The sequence below is a fragment of the Microcebus murinus genome, chromosome X (genome assembly GCF_040939455.1).
Source record: "Microcebus murinus isolate Inina chromosome X, M.murinus_Inina_mat1.0, whole genome shotgun sequence".
NCBI classification, from domain to species: Eukaryota; Metazoa; Chordata; class Mammalia; order Primates; family Cheirogaleidae; genus Microcebus; species Microcebus murinus.
This window is the reverse complement of record NC_134136.1, coordinates 2808607-2828215: the sequence shown is the minus strand read 5'-3', so window position 1 is coordinate 2828215 and position 19609 is coordinate 2808607. Positions and strand designations below refer to the sequence as shown.

At 36.5% G+C, this 19609-nt stretch overlaps 1 protein-coding gene across 3 annotated transcripts in view; it reads left to right on the top strand.

Moving 5' to 3' along the window:
- OPHN1 (oligophrenin 1) overlaps positions 1-19609 on the top strand; it is a 287434-nt gene that overhangs the window by 156700 nt on the left and 111125 nt on the right. For all 3 annotated transcript variants that reach the window (XM_075999259.1, XM_075999258.1, XM_012736270.3), the window contains 4 exons: positions 944-1022; positions 3644-3677; positions 4181-4243; positions 5154-5228. In XM_075999259.1, the coding sequence (XP_075855374.1) occupies positions 944-1022; positions 3644-3677; positions 4181-4243; positions 5154-5228 (251 nt within the window). The remainder of the gene's footprint in view (positions 1-943; positions 1023-3643; positions 3678-4180; positions 4244-5153; positions 5229-19609) is intronic.

The following is a 19609-nucleotide window of genomic DNA, read 5'->3' as shown; positions in this document are numbered from 1 at the left end:
GGGCCTAATCCCATCTTCAAGGGCTTTGCCCTTACACCTTTTATTACTGTTACCTTGGCAATTAAGTTTCAACATAAGAATTTGGACAATATTCAGACCATATCTAGTGTCATTCAAATAAATAAAATAAAGTTAGGTTTGAAGCCATTTGCCATGCAAAAGAGGCCCTGTTAGTGTAGTGTTTAAAAATATGGCTACTGGGTCAGACTTTGGATTTAAATCCTGTGTCTACTACTTTTTCACTCTGTGACCTTGGATAATCTCTCTCTGCTTCCCCTTTAGTAAATAAGGATGATTACCATAGTAACTGCTTCATAGACTTGTTGTGTAGATTAATAGAGTTCACATTTGTAAAGTAGTTAGAACAGAATCTGGTACTTAATATGCATTTAATAAATATTAGTTGTTGTTATTAGTCATAGGATTGCTTGGAAGCCAAAAAGCCGCCTCCCTGTGGCTTAGCTAGTGTGAGCGTTGTTGAGTTCTTCCCAGCTGAAAATGCTTCTTGGACATCCTACATGGGAGGAGGGGTAAAGCCATTTTCCTGACAGATGGATGTGCCCATGATGTATATGCTCACTCTTAGTGGCAGGCTTCCAAGAGAGGGAGGCAGGGAGAGCCTCGATTTGGCTAAAACACAGTGGGGCCAATTTAGATGTGCATTATGTGAGATGTCTTGACATTCACTTTCCTATTTCCTTGCCTATCCCTGGCACTAGGCCACCCAGATAACCAAGATACCACTTCTCCCAGGGTTCCCAAAGTTTTTCTTCTTTAAATTACCCACATTGTTCTAAGTAAAAAGAGATTTTGAGAAATTAACATTCTGTAGGCCTTTGACTGCTAAGTGTGATACCTCTCAGGGCAGAGAGGGACCCTGAATTGTAAGATTCCCTCCTGTTAGGTGAATTTTTTCGCTTTAAACTTGTTATTTTTTTCTCAGGCCTGGAACCATCACTCTGCAGGCCCTTTCAGAAGCTAATAGAAGGCTATGGATGGAAGCCATGGATGGGAAGGAACCTGTAAGTTAACCATGAAGAAACCTTCCAGCACAGGCTAGTGTATGAGTGCTCTCTAGTGGCATCATTGGGTATAAAACAATTAGATGGTAATAGAGTCTTTAGACTCAGAGCTTTAGTGCTGGAAGAATTGTTGCTTCCACATGTCTTTTTATTTATTTATTTTTAAACAAGTAAAGTACTTCATTTCCAGAGAGAATGATGGACTTGTCTAAGATCACCCTCAGAGAAAGCATTAAAGCTGGGCTTACAGTGCAGGTCTCTCAGTTCCCTGCTGATGAGTTAGACTATGTAGCTATTCCTAGAAGATCTTCCTCTTCTTATTATTTTTTTTTTTAAGACAGTCTTGCTCTGTCTTCCAGGCTAGAATGCTGTGATATCAGCCTAGCTCACAGCAACCTCAAACTCCTGGGCTCAAGCGATCGTTGTGCCTCAGCCTTCCGAGTAGCTGGGACTACAGGCATGTGCCACCATGCCTGGCTAATTTTTCTATTTTTAGCAGATGGGGTCTTGCTCTTTCTCAAGCTGGTCTCGAACTCCTGGCCTCAAGCTATCCTCCAGCCTCTGCCATACAGATTGCTAGGATAGCAGGTGTGAGCCATCATGCCTGGCCAGAAGATCTTAAGAAACCAAATTAATCCTTTTTTAGGGGGGTTATAAAATTAATACATGTTCATCTAGAAGGATAGAAAATAATTGCTGTGATTTTGAATGAACATTTTTTAAGCTTTTAATCATGATGATTTTTATGCCCCCCCCCCAACTCAGCTCATTCTCTTTAAGAGTACAGCTGGTAGAGGAGATGGCATTGCCATCCTGTATCTCAAGATGTACCATTCCATTTTGAATGCTGTTATACAGTAGGACAAGCAGTCCTTTAAAAGAATTAGTGATTATCAACAAGAGTCCAGTATGAACAGTCAGAAGTCTTTGGGAAACATTCTCTTCAGTATCTTCCTCATACATTTCTTAATGCCATGTAGAATAATATCAGCTTCCTGGTGTTGGAATGCCAAAAGCCTGGATTTATGTCCTAGTTCTGACATTAAATGGTTGTGTGACCATGAGCAAATCTTTTTACTTTTCTGAGACTCAATTTTCCTTTCTTCAATAGAATGGCTTAGTGTTCTACCTACCTTACAGAGTCACTTTGAGAAACCAGATGAAAACCTTTCTGTTAACCATAATGTATTCTCTTAATTTTAGGTGCTCGTAACTAAGCTGAAGGATGAGTGCAAAACTACTAAGATTCAACAGTATTTGGATACATTCTTATCGCCTGTGAGTGATAAGACTGCATCCAACTGAGTATGAGAGAGAATACTTTCGAGGTTTTTCTTTCTTTATGTCCTCAGAATCCTGTAGACTGAAGAGAGGTAACCAGATCTCAGATTACATTTATAGTAACCTGGAATACAGCAGGAGAGAAGTGTTGTTGTGAGGTCTGCCATCCAGAAAGTAGTCTAGGACCTTCTTTCATCTATCATTTCCCAGAAATCTGTTGCTTAAATCTTACATACCTGAGATGTTTCTCCAGGAGGATTTTAGGAGGCTCAGCTATGCATTTATCTGTTGATTCGTTCTCCTGCATTGGCTCTTGCTTTAGATTTTTAAAGATCAAAAGATGCAGATAGCTGTTTGTGGAGAAGGATGTTAGCACATGAGCCTACTGAATGTAGATCTGCATCAACTTGATCATGGTAGACTTTTCACAAATGTCTTGTTTATAAAAGTGGTAGCAAAGGCTGTTGAGCACAGAAATCTCTCTCACTAAAATATCCATGGGTATACATGCATATGCAGAATTTTTTTATGAAAAAGAGGCCCTGTTGAAACAGACGGTAACAGATGGCTCGAAGAGGGTTTAATTTCCTGCAGCCTTATGTTGCTCATGTCATTGCTACTTTACTAAACACCGCAGTCGCCTAGTTTTACACACCATATGCATGCCTTTGCTTAATCTGTCAGAGAAGATCAGGCCTTGAAGAAACATCTAGTCCAATCCTGATCACTTTACTGACAGAAATTTTCAAATCTAAAGAATAGAAAGGGTTTGTCCAAGATTTTCTAATGTGGTCAAGGTGGCTCCAGGACTGGACTTCAAGATTAAAGAATCTCCTGTCTGGTGTTTCACATCACTATCACAATGCATACTGCAAGACAATTAAGAGAAATCTTAGTAAATACATGGATCTCTTTGAGATGGTCACTTGCCTTTCCACATTAGCCAATTTTTATGGTGGGAGATTGGTGTTGGGAACATTTAAATGTTACCATTAATGCCCATTATTCAGGTATTTATGAGAAAATCACTTCCTTTCTCTAATGCACTTTTCGTCCCATCATAAAAATTCTCCAAGCTTCACGTAAGTCAGCATCTACTATGGATTTGGTACAACTTCAGTTACAGTGAACTGTGTGAAATTTAGGAAAATTTTTAGTAAATGTTTTACTAACAATTGGGCAAAGATGATTCTATTTAGCCTACTTTTGTTTTTTGTTAAAACCTTGGTGTATGTATTGATTTTTTATGGCCAATCTTTGTAAAGACATTTAATGTTATTTGCCCTACTTACCTATAGTGATTGACAATGGCCATGGCCTTTTCTGTTTCTGTTTTGTAGATCTACCACAGCCCTATAACAAAACAAGAAGAAAGTGAGTCATTCAAGTTTTTGGTCTACTACTTTTATCAGCTGCCAGCTGTCCTAATTGTAGTAAATGCTAACAATAATGATATGTTATTTATACAATTCTGTGTGCAGATGCTTCCCTGGGAAATAAAATTCAGCCCTATTTTTTAAAATGTGACTGTTAGTGAAACTAAGGAAGGCTCTTTATCATAAGCTTTTGGTGGGGTAATATATAGAGACATATTATAATCTTGTTCTGGACACTTGATAGAAATTGTATGTATTTCCAGGCTAATATTTCACATTTGATGTTGCTCCTGCATAAAGCAGATAAAATGCAAAGAACTAAATAAAAGCATTTTGTGTTATGAAAGTTAAAACTAAAGGTGATTGGAGGTGAGCAACTTTTGTTCTGTCAGTGTAGTCCCTTAGCTCTCTGACTGGAGTCCCTTAGCATGATCATTACATGTTTGGTATATGACGCTTGTTGCAGCAGGATCTAACTCTGTTTTTCTTTGCTTGAAACAGTGGAGCTGAATGAAGTGGGGTTCAAGTTTGTTAGGAAGTGCATCAATATTATTGAGACCAAAGGTAAGAACTAAGCCATAGCTATGGTATTGTTTATATCTGGTCACTCTGATTTTATACTAGGGCAATTACTTCATCTACTGGTCAGGACCCATTTTAGGAATAAAGACTGTTTATAAATCTTGTACACTAGACATAATCCACAGGATTACAACAAATTCCAAACCAGTGGTATCTAAGCATATTTGGTTAATTTATGGTTTCCTGCTTTTAATGAGAAAGAGCTAGAAAAGGTTTATCAAATATTCTGAAACAGTGCCTGTAGCTCCTTAAGCAGTGTTACAATGGTACCATCCAAATAAAGAAGACTTCAGTTTCTGCCACAATACACATTGGTTTAAAAATTGATGGCAGGATAGCTAAAGTCAGGCATATGTGGAATCAGCATTCTTTCCAGTTGATGATTCTCCCTGGTTTCCCTCTGAGGATATTTAGAATGTGGGCAAGTATAGTGTATGAGCCAAGCTTCCTTTTTCTTTGATGTGTTGCTTCAGTTTTTCTCAGCCTTTTGCTTCACAACTCCCATACTCCAGCCTTCTCTTCCTTTATATTGCTGTTTGGGAGCAGTTTGAGGGTTGGTATTTCCTGTCTTTTTAATTCACCCTAGCTCCTTTCTAAATGGCTGCACTGTCGTCAGCCAATGGCTGCTACCCACCTAAGCGTATGCTTCTGTTTACTACCGAGTGTGTTTTTTTGTGTTCGCGTTAATGAGCTCTGAAAGGATGGATTATTTAGAAAGATGCTTTAGGACTGTTACTCTGTTACAGGGGAGGGCTTGAGAACTTGAAGAGAGGAGGGAGATATCCCTTTCCATGTGAATTGACTCTGGTGTACACGTACCTAGTTTCTCTACCCTGGGGGTGATAAAAGTTCTAATTATATACACAGAACTGACTGGATTTTCTTTCCCTAGGGATCAAGACAGAGGGGTTGTACCGCACCGTGGGCAGTAATATTCAGGTTCAGAAGCTGCTGAATGCCTTTTTTGGTAATAATTTTACTGTCCTAATTCCTACTGGGAGTATTTCTCTATGTTGGAAAGAAATGTGACTGGAAGAGAAAGGAGAAGTTACTAATGAAGTTTCAGAATAGTTTTTAAAAATATTTTCACATGTAAAACGTACACCAGTTTGCCTTCCCTGGTTTAGAGGCAATCTTGCCTTGAATATATTTGGCTGTCATCTCTTCCTCGCATCTCATTCACTCTACAAACACTTTACAATCTGATTTCTATCCCTTTCTCTTCACTAGAAAAGCCTGGCCAAACTTACCAGGTATCTTGTCAATTCCAATGAACACTTTTCAGTGTTGATCTTGATCTCCTCCTCCTTTTTGAAACTTTACCCTTGACTTTCATGACAACACTCTCCTGATTATTGTAACATCTTATACTATTCCTTTTCACTGATTCTTTCTAGGTGTTTTTCTTCTTCCCATTTTTAAAATGTTTTCTTTTCTCCCTTACTTCTTCCTCTACATGGTTTTCTATTGATTGATTTTCACTGTGGTTATGGTTCACATTTTCCTTTTTTATATATATTTCTAGTAATCATTATTGGTTACTCAACATTGTGACTTATAGAATGTCTTGATTTTTTTTTTAATTAAAGAGCTTTTAATTTTTCTTTGTCAGCACTTGTGTGTGGATCAGCTTGGTCTTTTGGGGGCTCCTTTTTAAGCTTTGTTATGTCAAATATAAAATATTCTTTACTTGCTAGTTTAGCTCTACTTGTAAGGTCTGACTTGTTTTGTCACTGCATGCTTACTGACTGGAACACAAACATCTCCCAGCTCTATGTGGGTTCTGGGAATCGTTCAGCTTAAATTCTCTGGTATTCTGTTGCTCAGTCTGTGGAAATTCAGGCTGGGCTTAGGCTTATTACTCCTGCTTGGCTTAGTCTTCAGTCACTCAAGGGGGCCCATAAGTAGGTTTTTTGAGTTCTATTTCTACGTGGCTCCCTCTTCTCTGGTAATCTGCCCTGTAAACCTTATCTATCTCAGCCTCTCTGAACTTTGATCTTTGCCTCTTCAACTGAGCAAGACTCTGATGCCGAGCTTGAGTTTCCACTCCGTGTGCCACCATCCAAAAAGTCTGTACAGGTTCTCTCTATATATTAACAGATGTTGCACACATACGTATCTTTGATACATCTAAAACTAAACTCATTCTGTTCCTCTCCTAGTAAAGCTACTGTTCTTTCCTTGATGAGTGGTGGTGAAATATCTGGCAAGCTCAATTTTAACAAAATGTCACAGATGAAATTGAGTGTGGAAAGCTGCCATTTTGATAAAGCATGTGTTTTTTCGTCTTTTCTGTGATACATTGCTCTTTTCTGTAGAAGCTTTCAGGCCTGAGAACCAATTCTATTTGGATTCACAAATGCTATAACACTCAGAACTAGATGGTGTGGTGTTACTGCATTCACTGATCACTTTGCATTCTTTCAAAATTCAAGTTTTGTTATTTCTGACTAATTTGTAACCCATCCCATTAGGTACATGATAGTTTTACATATGTAAAACAACTGACAGCATGGCCCAAAATGCATAGTCTCTGATAAATTGTTGTTCTCAGATAAAATGTATAGAATTCTGTTTTTTGTATCATTACGTTCTTCTACCTATCTATAATAAGTTAAAAAATAGCATGCCACAAATCTGTTGATTCTCTTGTGGGCTTCAACAAGACTGAAATGTTTTCCCCCAGATTGCATGTGGCAGTGCAATTTCACTGCAATATCAAGGAAAATGGCATGGTTGGCATACTTCATGTATTCAACACCATTCTGTAACTATCTACACTTATAGTTACATCTGAAATATAGACTAGGAAGTTGTGGATATAAATATTTATATTAAAAAATTGTGTAATATATATTAATAACATTTATACCCAACACTTATTTATGTATTATGTTCTCACAGCAGTAGGGGTTTGTTACCTTGGCTGCATATGGACTTCCTATGATTTATCCAGGAGGAAGAACATTCATTCCCTTTTGCTTGTGTATTCTCTTTTCTTTTATGTGTCATGCTCTGTGTCCATTAAAAGGACATTTTCAGGTATTTTATTTAACTCAGTCAACCTGCAGATTTCTTTCCCTGTGACATTTCCTATAACATATAACTTATATTATTTTCTAAAGAGTTTCCTTCTATCTTTACTTGAAAATTTGTCTTGTTTGCAAATAAAATATAATAGACCACAAAGTCAAAGAAAACACATTCGTAGTCAATAATTATTTTCAGTTCTTCTGTTGGTTGGTTTGTCACATTCCTTGCCTACCCTAGATTTTTGTGTGATAGCCTATGTTAATAGATACTATCCATTGAAAGGGTAGAGTTTTCACTCATGCTGGATCCTTGTTCATGGAAAACTAATGCGATCATGTTAGGGATAGCTTGGTACCACATCTACGATTTGTTTCTCCGTCCTTTAGCAAACCATAGCTATCTTATTAATGAGACTGCCTACTATTGTCATTATATTCTTGATAATTATGTTGTACTCCAGAGACTATTAGGTATTTCACAGTGGCTGGAACAGAGGGGTGAGAAGGGACATGGAGAGCAGTGAGACTGGAAGTATCATCAGGGACCATTTAGGAAGGTGAGCCTGGCTGGAAACCATGCACAGAAAAGCACTGTGTCACAGTCCCCTCACCATGCCAGAGTCCTACTGATCTAAACAGAAGAAGACTGACTATAGTGACTGAAGTAACATATCACTGCTAAGATGTTACTTATATTATTTTTGTATTCTCTTTATGTATTTAAATTTTTCATTTTACCATTATGGTATTATAATAAAATATATTTACTTTTCAGAAACCAAGAGAAATACCTAATAATGTCATATATAGACAGAAAATAGAGTAGGAATGTTATTAATAATATAGACATTTTTCCATTTCTCTACTTAATATCAGTTATTCAGCATCTGAAGACTTAACCTATATCTGGGAAAATATATAATAAATATATTAAAAAGAAATATTTTCAAATTATATGAACTCTTTGTTTGAAGGAGAAATGTAGATTCTCCTAACAAATATGAAACTGTATCATACTTAACTTCAGGAGCTGTAGAACTTGAACTCTTATATATTACTCTTCAAAGCAACTGTATATGTTAATCTTTATGATACTCTAGTATATTGTATATGTATGAATGTTTATATACATACATTTCATAAATAAATTTCATAGAGGTTCAATACATTAATTGCAAGTATACTTCCTATTTGTAATACATTGATTATTCTGGAATCATGCTTGCTTTAAACTACTATTACTAGGGGTTGAAATAATTTTTCAATAGATATTTAATGTTGCCCTTTCAAAATTATTTCTAATTTGCCTTCTATTTTCAAACTGACTTCAAAAACTTGTAGAATTAAATTTTGTGGTGGGAACATTTGTTCCTTTTCAATTGTTTTCATAAATTCTGAAAACTATTGCCAAATTCATCTTTAGTTCTCTTCCAGCTGACATACTGACTGCCCTTTCCTGGCAGTCTTCTCAACATGTACAAGGTACCATAGGAATTTTTGTTTCAAAGGTATTTTAACTTACAAAAACTAAATTCAGTTGTTGACATATGAATCTGGCAATGTACTTCCTCCCTTCTGTAGTGTTTCAGATCTGGGGACATTCTGTCAGCGATATCATCATGAGTAAGGATCTAAGGAATTGTTTTTATTAGTTTCCTATTTGAGCTGTAACAAATTACCACACTCTTATTGGCTTAAAACAACACATTTATTTTCTGACCGTTCTGGGGGCCACAAGGCTAAAATTAGTCTATGGAGCTAACTAACATCAAGGTGACAGAAGGGCTCCATTCCTTCAGGAGAGGAAAATCTGTTCCATTACCTTTTGCAGCTTCTAGAGGCTGCCCACTTTTCTTGGCTTATCCTTTTATCTTATCTTGGCTTAGTCCTCTTTGAGAAATATCATGCCCTGTCCTTTTCATGCTGTTGTTTCTCTGCTCATCCCTATTCTGCTGCCTTCTCCCACTTGAGAGGACCCTTGTGATTGCATTGAACCCACCCAGGTAATCAGAATAATCTTCCCATCTCAAGGTCAGGTCATTAGCAACCTTAATTCCATCTACAACTCCTTTGCTGTGTGACCTAAAATATTCACAGGTGCCAGGGATTAGAACGTGGACCTCTTTGTAGAATCGGAATCTGCGTACTACATATACTATTCCATACAGATTTTTTAGGACCTTCTCTGATGCTCATAAGTAGATCCTAGGTTGTCTTTGGCTCTACCTTTTTGTCATCTGGATATCTTAATTATGTGTTGACCCACCTTTAGTTTGTCTTACATGGGTCGCTGTTGTCATGTCTCAGTGATTTCCTCAAAAAGAGTAGAAGGAAGTTCCTTTCATTGATAGATGAAATTTTCTTTTTTACCATCTGTTAGGGACTGAATGTTTGATCCTCCCCAGTTTAATGGGATGGTATTAGGAGGTGGGGCTTTGGGGTTGTAATTGGGATTAGGTAAGGTTTTAAGGGTAGAGCTTTCATGGATGGCATTGGTACCCTTACAAGATGAGGGTATACAGCTAACTTCATCTTTTTTACACCACATGAAGATACAAGTAGTTGGCAGTTCGCAACCTGGAATCGGGCAGTCACAGAACCCAATCATACTGGCACCCAGATTTTGGACTTTCAGGTTCTAGAACTGTGAGAAATAAATTTATGTTGTTTATAAGCCACCCAATCTATGGTAATTGGTTATAGTAGAATGAATTGACTGTTACTGCATCCTCTCCAACTTGTCTTAGCTCCTTGGCAGCTGGAGTGTCATTAACACTGTCTTCTGGAGAAACTGGTCTTCTACTCAATCTGTTAAGCCTATTCCTATATCATCTCTTAACAACTGCTAATCTTTTATTTTTAATTGTAATATTATAACAAATGTTGTAGCTAAGAATCAGTTTCTTAGTAATCAGGTTATGTGGGTTATGTGCCTGAAATGGATTATGGACCTGGAGCAATCAGCATACTCTCTTGATTTCTGTTCATAGTTCTAGGGTCCCCAGAATCCCCATTTGGGCCACTTCAGCCACATGGACAATTCCTGACCATTTCTTTTGCCCTATAGCATTCATTCTTCTACCAAAATATTATGGAGTTCTACCTATATCAGATGGTAGAGATGTAACAGTGAAGAAGGCAGACCAAAATCCCTGGCCTCTTGGAACTTAGGGTCTAGCAGCAGCTATAGTTTATGGATACAGCAATATATTTTCTTCCTAGAAGAAACTCTGGAATAAACCCAGGTTCAGGATTCTGTTGGTCTCCACTAGCAACATCAGGAACTATATAGGCACATGGAAAAGAGAAATCACAGTCTTCCTGTGGATAAAACAGCCTACTTTTGGAATCAAGATCTTTCATGGTATTAATATAAAGCATATAAGGAGATTGTTAACTTTGGTATAATGTAAAAGTCTTCCTTTTCTTGACGTGTAGTGTATACCTTATTTCCTCTGTTGGAAGTCTAATGTTTCTCATTTTCTTCTGAGTCCTACTGTTTATCTTCTGCCTTACCTCATGATCCCATTTCTTCTTTCCATAGTTTGTCTTACCATTCTCTTCCTCTGATTTATTGATTCACACCATGTTCATAGGATGCCTACTATATGCCAGAGATACATTAAACTGTTTCCTGTAATGTATTCTTACTTGGTTAATGTACTGTTGATCTTTGTTTCCACCCAATTCATCTTTCTGCCTCATTCCCTTTTAGAGGATGCTTTGGTCTCCATCTAGTGGAGAATCTGCCATCTCAGAAAAAGACAAAAACCATGCACAGTCTAAATTCAGGTGATTTCTTTGCCATTCCTCCATATTTGAATAATTTGTTAATTCATATTCATCATAAATTTCTTCTGAAGGAGAAGAAAAATAATTTTTTCTCAATTCTCATAAGTTCTTAGTTGGAACAGATCTGTTTATCAAAAGATTTATAAGAAAGAGGAGAACAAACAGCAATTTATTAATATGTATATTTCATATATACATGGGATTCACAGAGGGAAAAGTAGTTCTCACAGAGGTGGCTTTGAATTCTAGCTTATGTAGATAGAAAAAGAATAGCAAATTTATAGAGAAGTGACAAGACAAGGGATAGGACTTTAATCTTCAGGGGTGGCAACTTGTGGGAAGGCAAATAAATGGCAGATAAAAACTAGTTACGAAGGCTTGTTCCTTTGGTATAATCTCTAGGCCAATAAGTGTCTAAAGTTGTCTGTCTTAGTTAACCCTTATTTTCCTATCTTAAGAGGCCTCCATTTCTCTAGCAGTCTGTTGCCCAATGACTTTCCATGTCCTTGGGAATCCTCAGGACAGAGCCCTTTAATATATATTGTTTGTTTCTCTTGTAGAGACTCCCCTTAGTGAATAAACTGCCATCCTTGGCAAAGAAACTACAGAGCTTCTAAGGTTTTTATAAGATGTTATCAAATTGACATTGATGGCCCACCCCAAAACTGTTCTTCCCTCTGGCACGTAAAACACAGCCACTACCCACCAATGGTGTGGAAGATCCTCCACTTTTGAGCCCAGCTGTTTATTTTGATAGTTGAATTGCCTCTTGCATAGACAAATTACCTGGTTTAGTGGCTCTGGCCTTCCAGCTTCTGGATTCTGGACATGGTATCTCTGAATCCCATGGACTTGTACTCAGAATTTAGATGTAGTTATAAAGTGACACTAAGATAAACATGGAGCAGCATTGCCCAATTTAGAAAGTGAAAATACAGGATGCCAGGTTAAATTTTAATTTTAGATTAACATATTTGGGTTATACCTATACCAAAAAAGTTAATGATTATTTATATGGAAATGAAATTTAACTCAGCATCTTGTATTTTATCTGGCAAGCTTAATCTGCTACCATATCCTACAAGACCTTATCATATTAAGGATTTTATTCTTTATTATAATAGCAATGAGAAACTACATAGAACTTTTAAAGGAGTTTTATAAATCAGGTTTGCATCTTGATAACTGATGATTCCACGAGGGCACCAAAGTAGTCTGCTGATCCAACAAATCTAAGTTTGTTACTTGTGAGACTAATGCAGGCCACTACCATTACATTATTGTGTTAATAACCTCTCAGAAGGGGAAAATCAAAATGGTGGGAGGTGTATTTGTTTTGGAATCTGATTTAAGGAAGGCCTTTCATTGTTGTGGTGTACAGGATTGAGATGGGCAAAGTTCATGATATAATTTTTATATCAGTTTTATAGCAAAATTTATTTTACAATTTTTAAAATGGTTTTTAACTGAAACTTTGAAGAGTAAACAGGCATTTGATACATCCATTGAGAGATGTTCTGAGAAATGACTGTGTACCTAGATGAGGCCTATTTGATAATCATTGTTCAGATAAATGGATTTCTAGGAAGTTTATGAAGCATAGCTATTTGCCACTTCCTGTTACTGGCAGAAATTTCCTGGAATATAATTAAAGTTAATGTTACCTATTAAATAGTAAAGGCATATTAATGTGGATAGTAAATTGTCCAGCTGCCTTTGGTTTCAATTCTTCTTATTCTCTGAGGTGAGCTTCCCATACTTTCTGTTTATGGTACCCTTACTTTCAATCTCAGTTGTTTTCCACTATGTTGTTAGTCCAAAATAAATACCTAACATTTCCATTTATTAAATAATTAAATCTAACCAACTTAATACGTATGCCTGCCCATACAATTTAGTAGCCACATCTTTTTTAAAAATATTTTTTATTTCAGCATATTACAGCGATACAAATGTTTAGGTTACATATGTTATCTTTTCACCGGCCAAGTCAGAGCTTGAAGTATGTCCATCCCCCAGACGGTGTGCACTGCACCCATTAGGTGTGAACATATCCATCCCCTTCTCCCCCATCCAACCTGCCCGACACCTGATGAATGTTATTACTATATGTGCACATAAGTATTGATCAGTTAATATCAATTTGATGGTGAGTACATGTGGTGCTTGTTTTTCCATTCTTGGGATACTTCACTTAGTGGAGTGGGTTCCATCTCTGTCCAGGAAAATACAAGAGTTGCTATGTCACCATTGTTTTTTGTGCCTCAGTAAAACTTCATGGCATACAAATACCACATTTTATTTATCCGCTCATGTATCAATGGCCACTTGAGTTGTTTCCACATCTTTGAAATTGTGAATTGTGCTGCTATAAACATTCTAGTGCAGGTGTCTTTTTTATAGAATGTCTTTGTTCCTTGGGGTAGATGCTAGTAATGAGATTGCTGGATCAAATGGTGGATCTACTTGTATCTCTTTAAGATTATCTCCATATTGCTTTCCACAGAAGTTGAACTAGTTTGCAGTCCCACTAGCAGTGTAGGAGTGTTCCTATCTCTCCACATTCACACCAACATTTATTGTTTTGGGACTTTTTGATAAAGGCCATTCTTACTGGAGATAAGTGATATCTCATTGTGGTTTTGATTTGAATTTCCCTGATTAGAGATGTTGAGCATTTTTTCATATATTTGTTGGTTATTATTTTGTCTTCTTTTGAAAAGTTTCTGTTCATGTCCTTTGCTGGAAAACCACATCAGGTTTTTGGAAAGTATTTTCATTTTATCATTATATGGTCACATAATCTGTGTTCTGCTGAATATGCTTCAGAAATGTTAATATTTTATAAAGAATAGTGATTTAAATAAAAAGGTACCTGCTCATCCTAAAGATTTTCAAGCATTAAAAATGGTTCAGAAAACATAGTAAAAATTTACTACACCTTCTAGTCTTCATTAATAATTGTTTTTTTAAATTGGTAACATTTATTCCAAATCTATTTTTATCAGTATGTACTTAAACCATTTAAGATACTATATGATAATTGTTAAAGAAAATATTATCTATGCTACTTGGAGATAGTAAGGAATAATTTAAGAGGGGCTACAACAGCTTTGCTGTTGGGTACAGAAATTTGGCTGTACTCCAAATACAATTAGAAAAATTGGTAATTGGTAATTTGTGGTCACATAGCATGATGGGTGGTATGGCTTGAATGTCTCCTATGAAACTCATGGTGAAATTGAATTGCCCTTGTGATGGTATTAAGACATGGAGCCTTTAATGGGAAATTAGGTCATGCATGCTCTATCTTCATGAATGGATTAATGCAGTTTTCATAAGAGTAGGTCATTGCTCAAGTGGGTTCCTGATACAAGGGTATGTTCGGTCTGATTTTCTCCCTGTCTTAAGCACTTGCTTGCCTTTCATTTGTGGGATGATGAGCACAAATGGCCTCAGATCACAGTGCTATGCCCTTGGACTTCCTGGTCTCAAGAACTGTGAGCCAAATAAACTTGTATTGTTTATAAATTACATAGCCTCTGGTACTTTGTTATAGTACCAGACAATGGACTAAGACAGTAAGGGTCTGTGGATGGATAATTACTAAGAGGAAACACCAGGAATAAGGCCAGATTCTGGATAAACTGACTTGACAGGTTTCTTGCTGAGGCAGGTCACTGTGATCAGATAACTAGGGTGGGAGATTTTCACTAACGTGACTTATTAATAGCAGTGTTCTTATTGAAACCAGACTAAGCTGGCCTAGGCCAGGATCCACGGTTGAAATTGAGATATAGTCGGAAAGACGATGCAGAGGATTCAAGTGTGGTCAAGGAGAAAGTCTCTTTCATATTATAAATGTTATGTAATCTCAGCAATGATAGGAAACTGGACAAGGATGTATTAATACATTATTACAATAATTTGAAATAATATTCTGTAAGTAATAGTCAATGAAAGATAAGCAAAGTAAGGTAGAATCATAAAAATTGGAAAGGAGGAGTCAATAGCTATATATTGTAGAGAATATCCTTGTATTGCTAGAAAAACGAAGAACATCCCACAAAATCCTGAGGAGAATTTAATGAGGTGGCTTGTTGAGGAATAAGATTGAGAAATTAATGAGATGTGGCTCATAAGACCATTATTTTATTGTATTGCCCTATATTGCCATATTAAAGACATAAATAGGAGTTTGAGGGTTTTTTCCCTGAAGGAATGTCTGGACTCAATGGTTCACTTATTAGAGGCTGCTATCATGGGAGAGCTCTCAAATCTCCGGTAGGGATGTTTTCCAGGAAGGCTTCCTGGTATCTCAAAATCTGTGAGCTTCCCTGTGTCTTGAAAGACAAGACAATGCAAATATGGCCCACGGGATGGGAGGTGGAGACAATGAGTGCACTTTGCCCAGAGAAGCACCCCGGTGGTTATAAAGTCCACCATAACTAATCAAAGACATATAGAGTCATTATGCCTCTTTTGTTTTACCTTTGTTAATTGACAACTACCTCTTAGAACTTAGAAACTAGCTCCTGAAAGACTTTGTACCTGTTTGTTCACCTAGATAAATTAGAAGCCCCTTGAGACGACTTTTGACCCTAACCCACTACCTGTATCCCCTAGCAACTGCATTCCCTGATATGCAAATATGTTACCCTGACAACTGGTAATTGATGTCTGTGATTATAAAAACCTATATGAATCTAACCATATTGCTGGCATTTATGGAGATACGCCAGTCCCCTAGGTACTCCCCTATATATATATATATATATATATATATATATATATATATATATATATATATATATAACTATAAACTATTCCTTAGTCTCTGTTTGTTCTTTTATTTCTCTCTGTTGCCTATGAATTTCCTTATCCTCTGTGGTGACCCCTATCTTAGGGACTTGGCTCCGTGGGGAGAAGTAGCTAATTTCCTCATGGGTCTGCCTCAAATACTACTCTCCCACAGTGGCTGAATACAAATTTAATGTGCAGAAATTTATATAAATAATATATAATAAAAGAAAAGATCCCCTTTAACAAAGTAACCAAACATATAAAATTCCTAGGACTATACTCAGTAAGAAATGTATATGAGCTATATGGAGAAAACTGGAATACTAAAGAGGGACTAGGGAGAAAGCCTGAATTTATAGAAACACAGAGCCACTTTTTGATACTCAGTATGGTAAAGATGTCAATTGCTTCATATATAAGTATGTACAGAAGTGCACAATTCTCAGTGAATTTTCACATAGTGAACAAACCCATGTAACCCACGCTGAGATCCAGAAGCCAGGTCCCCACCAAAGGTTATCCATTGTTATGGCTCTTAACAGAAGAGATTAGTTTTCCTTATTTTTGTTTTTCATATGAATAGAATCATACCGTATACACTCTTTTGTGTCTGCCTTCTTTCACTCTGGATTAAGTGTATGAGATTCATTCCCCTACTTAATGTCGTTGTGTGTGGTTGTAGTTCACTTATTCTCAATTTTGTTTAATGTTATTAGGCATTAATGTACCATACATATCCATTCTGTTTTGATGGCCATTAGAGTTGTTGTATTTTTTTTCTTTCTAATTTGGTCTTGAGGTCTCTCTGGAGATTGATTCTAAACTGAAGCTTTGCCCTGACAGGTTCCAGGGGATTTTTTTTTTTGGTGGTGGTTTACAATGTGCCATCCACAGGATACTTCTTTATCCTGGAAGAGAGAATAATGCCTACTTCTGACTCATGACCAATTGTCCCTCTCACAGGAAGCTATATACAGGCAGATGTCCTTGTATCTCTTATGTAACCTGTGTCCAATTTATTCCTTTCAGGATAGTCACTGTCCAGGAGTGCCTTAACTCAGAAAAAAAGTTAGATCTGAGTGATGTCAAGGTAGTGAGTGTTTAGGTAAGACACAGAATAGGCAACAAAGCAAAACATATGATATAATAGAAACAATTTATTACCCACATGTCCATGAGAGAAGTGAGCTATCAGCAAGGGTCTTTGGGAAGGTTGTTGGGGCAATGTGCTCAAACAGTAGGTGAAGAGTCAGAAAGAGAGAGGTAGACCTATGAGCTCAGTCCTTTTTTGGTGTCAAGGGCATTATCCAAGGTTTTCCAATGGTGAGTTCTTATTGGTGGGTTTAGAGCAGGGGTCCTCAAACTTTTTAAACAGGGGGCCAGTTCACTGTCCCTCAGACTGTTGGAGGGCCAGACTATGGTTTAAAAACAATTATGAACAAATTCCTGTGCACACTGCACATATCTTATTTTGAAGTAAAAATCCAAATGGGCAAAAACACTCGCATGTGGCCCATAGTTTGAGGACGCCTGGTTTAGAGTAACCCAGCATGAGTTCTATGAGATCAGTGTTGTGTCTGGGAGGTTGTCATTATGGCATATCTGCACAGTCTGTGCAGACTTTGGGGGTCAGTGGGGCAAGTCAATTAGGTTGTATCTAAATGTTATGTAGAGAGATTGTCAGCAGGAGTCAATTGTATAAGGCAGATATCTGTATGAACCACATCTAGGATCCGGAAAGAGGCATAGAACTGGAAACTTTAAAAAGTAACACACTAACCCCTGTTTTGTTTATCGGAAAGTTTAACCTATTTTAAAAATGGATGCTGAGGCAAGATAAAATTATAAGAATTCACTTATAAGTGTTATTTCTAGTTTGGGGTTATTTATAGTGGTTACACCGCTCTTATGAACATTCTTGTCCATGTATTCAGGTAACATGTTTGTGTAATTCTGTTGTAGGTATATCAAGGAGTGGAATTGCTGGGGTAATGGGTATGCATATATTCAGGTTTTAAAAAAATCTATTGAGATACTGTTTTGTTATATATCAGAAAATCACTGATTTCAAGAGTATAATTGAATAAATTTTATTCACTTTAATGAATGATGCAGCCATACTATAAATCATTTACAGAACATTTCTATACCCCAAAAGATCACTTAGGTGCATTCACAGTTAATCCCTGTTTTTAGCTCCAACCCACCAATTATCTACTTTTTGTCTCTATAAATTTGCCTTTTCTGGACATTTTATTAAAATGGAATCATATAATATGTGGTCTCTTGTGAATAACTTCTTTCACTTAATGTTAACAAAAATCATCTATTATATAACCATTTATCAATATTTCATTCCTTTTTATTGGTGAATACTGTTCTATTGTACGGATATCACACAGCATGTCTTTCATGAGTTCATGAAGATTTGGGTTGTTTCTAGTATTGGTAAGTTTCAATAGTGCCACTATGAATATTTGTGTTCAAGTCTTTGTGTGGACGTATATTTTCATTTCCTCTGTGTAGGTAGTTAGGAGTAAAGTGATAGGTTGTATAGTAAATTTATGTTTAACTTTATGAGTAACTGCAAAACTGTGTTCCAAAGTGGCTGTACTATTTTACATTCTCACCAATAGTGCATGAGGATTCCTATTTCTCTACATTCTCACCAACATTTTATTATTTTCTGTCTTATGTTTATTATGGCTATTCAGAAGGACCTGAAATGGTATTTCATTGTGGTTTTAATTTGCATTTCTCCAGTGACTAGTGGTATTGAGCGTTCTTTCATGTACTTATTAGCCATTTGTATCTCTTTGGTGAAATATCTATTCATATCTTTTGCCCTTTTTGGGGGGGTAGATTTGAGTCTTGCTGTGTTGTCCAGTCTGGTCTCAAACTTCTAGCCTTAAATGATCCTCTTGCCTTGGCCTCCCAAACTGCGGTAATTATAGGCATTAGGCACCGCACTTGGCCCAACTTTTTTATTGAGCTGTTTATCTTCTTATTGTAGAATTTTAAAGGTTCTTCCTAAATTCTCATTAGAAGTCCTTTATCCAATAGGCAATTTATAAACATTTTTTCAGAGCCTGTTCTTTGTCTATTTATTATATTAATAGGTTCTTGTGAAATGCAAAATTTTGAATTTTAATGTGTTCTAATTTATTATTTTTTTCTATTATGAGTAATTTTAATGTCATGTCTATGAAATCTTTGCCTAGCCCAAAGATTCTAAGTTTTCTTGCAATATGTTTTCTTGTAAAATTTTTAAATCATTTAACTCTTTCATTTAGGTCTTTGTTCCATCTTCAGTTAATTTTTGTGTTTGACGTAAGTTGAGAGTCTAAATACAACTTTTTGCAGTTTGTTATATAATTGTCCCAGCACCATTCCTTGGACAGACTTTGAATCCCCAGTGAACTGCTTTGGTACCTCTGTAAGAATTCAGTTAATTTATGAATCATAAGGATTAATTTTTGGATTCTTAATTCTGTTTTACTGATTTATATGTATATCCCTATGCCAGTATTACACTTTCTTCATATTTGTAGCTTTATACAGGCATACTTTGTTTCATTGCATAATACTTTGCTTTATTCCCTGATACTGCCTCTTTTATAAATAGAAAATTTGTTGCAATCTTGAGTTGAGGAGGTCTGTGTGCTATTTTTCCAACAGAATGTGCTCACTTTGTGTCTCTGTGTCATATTTTGGTAATTCC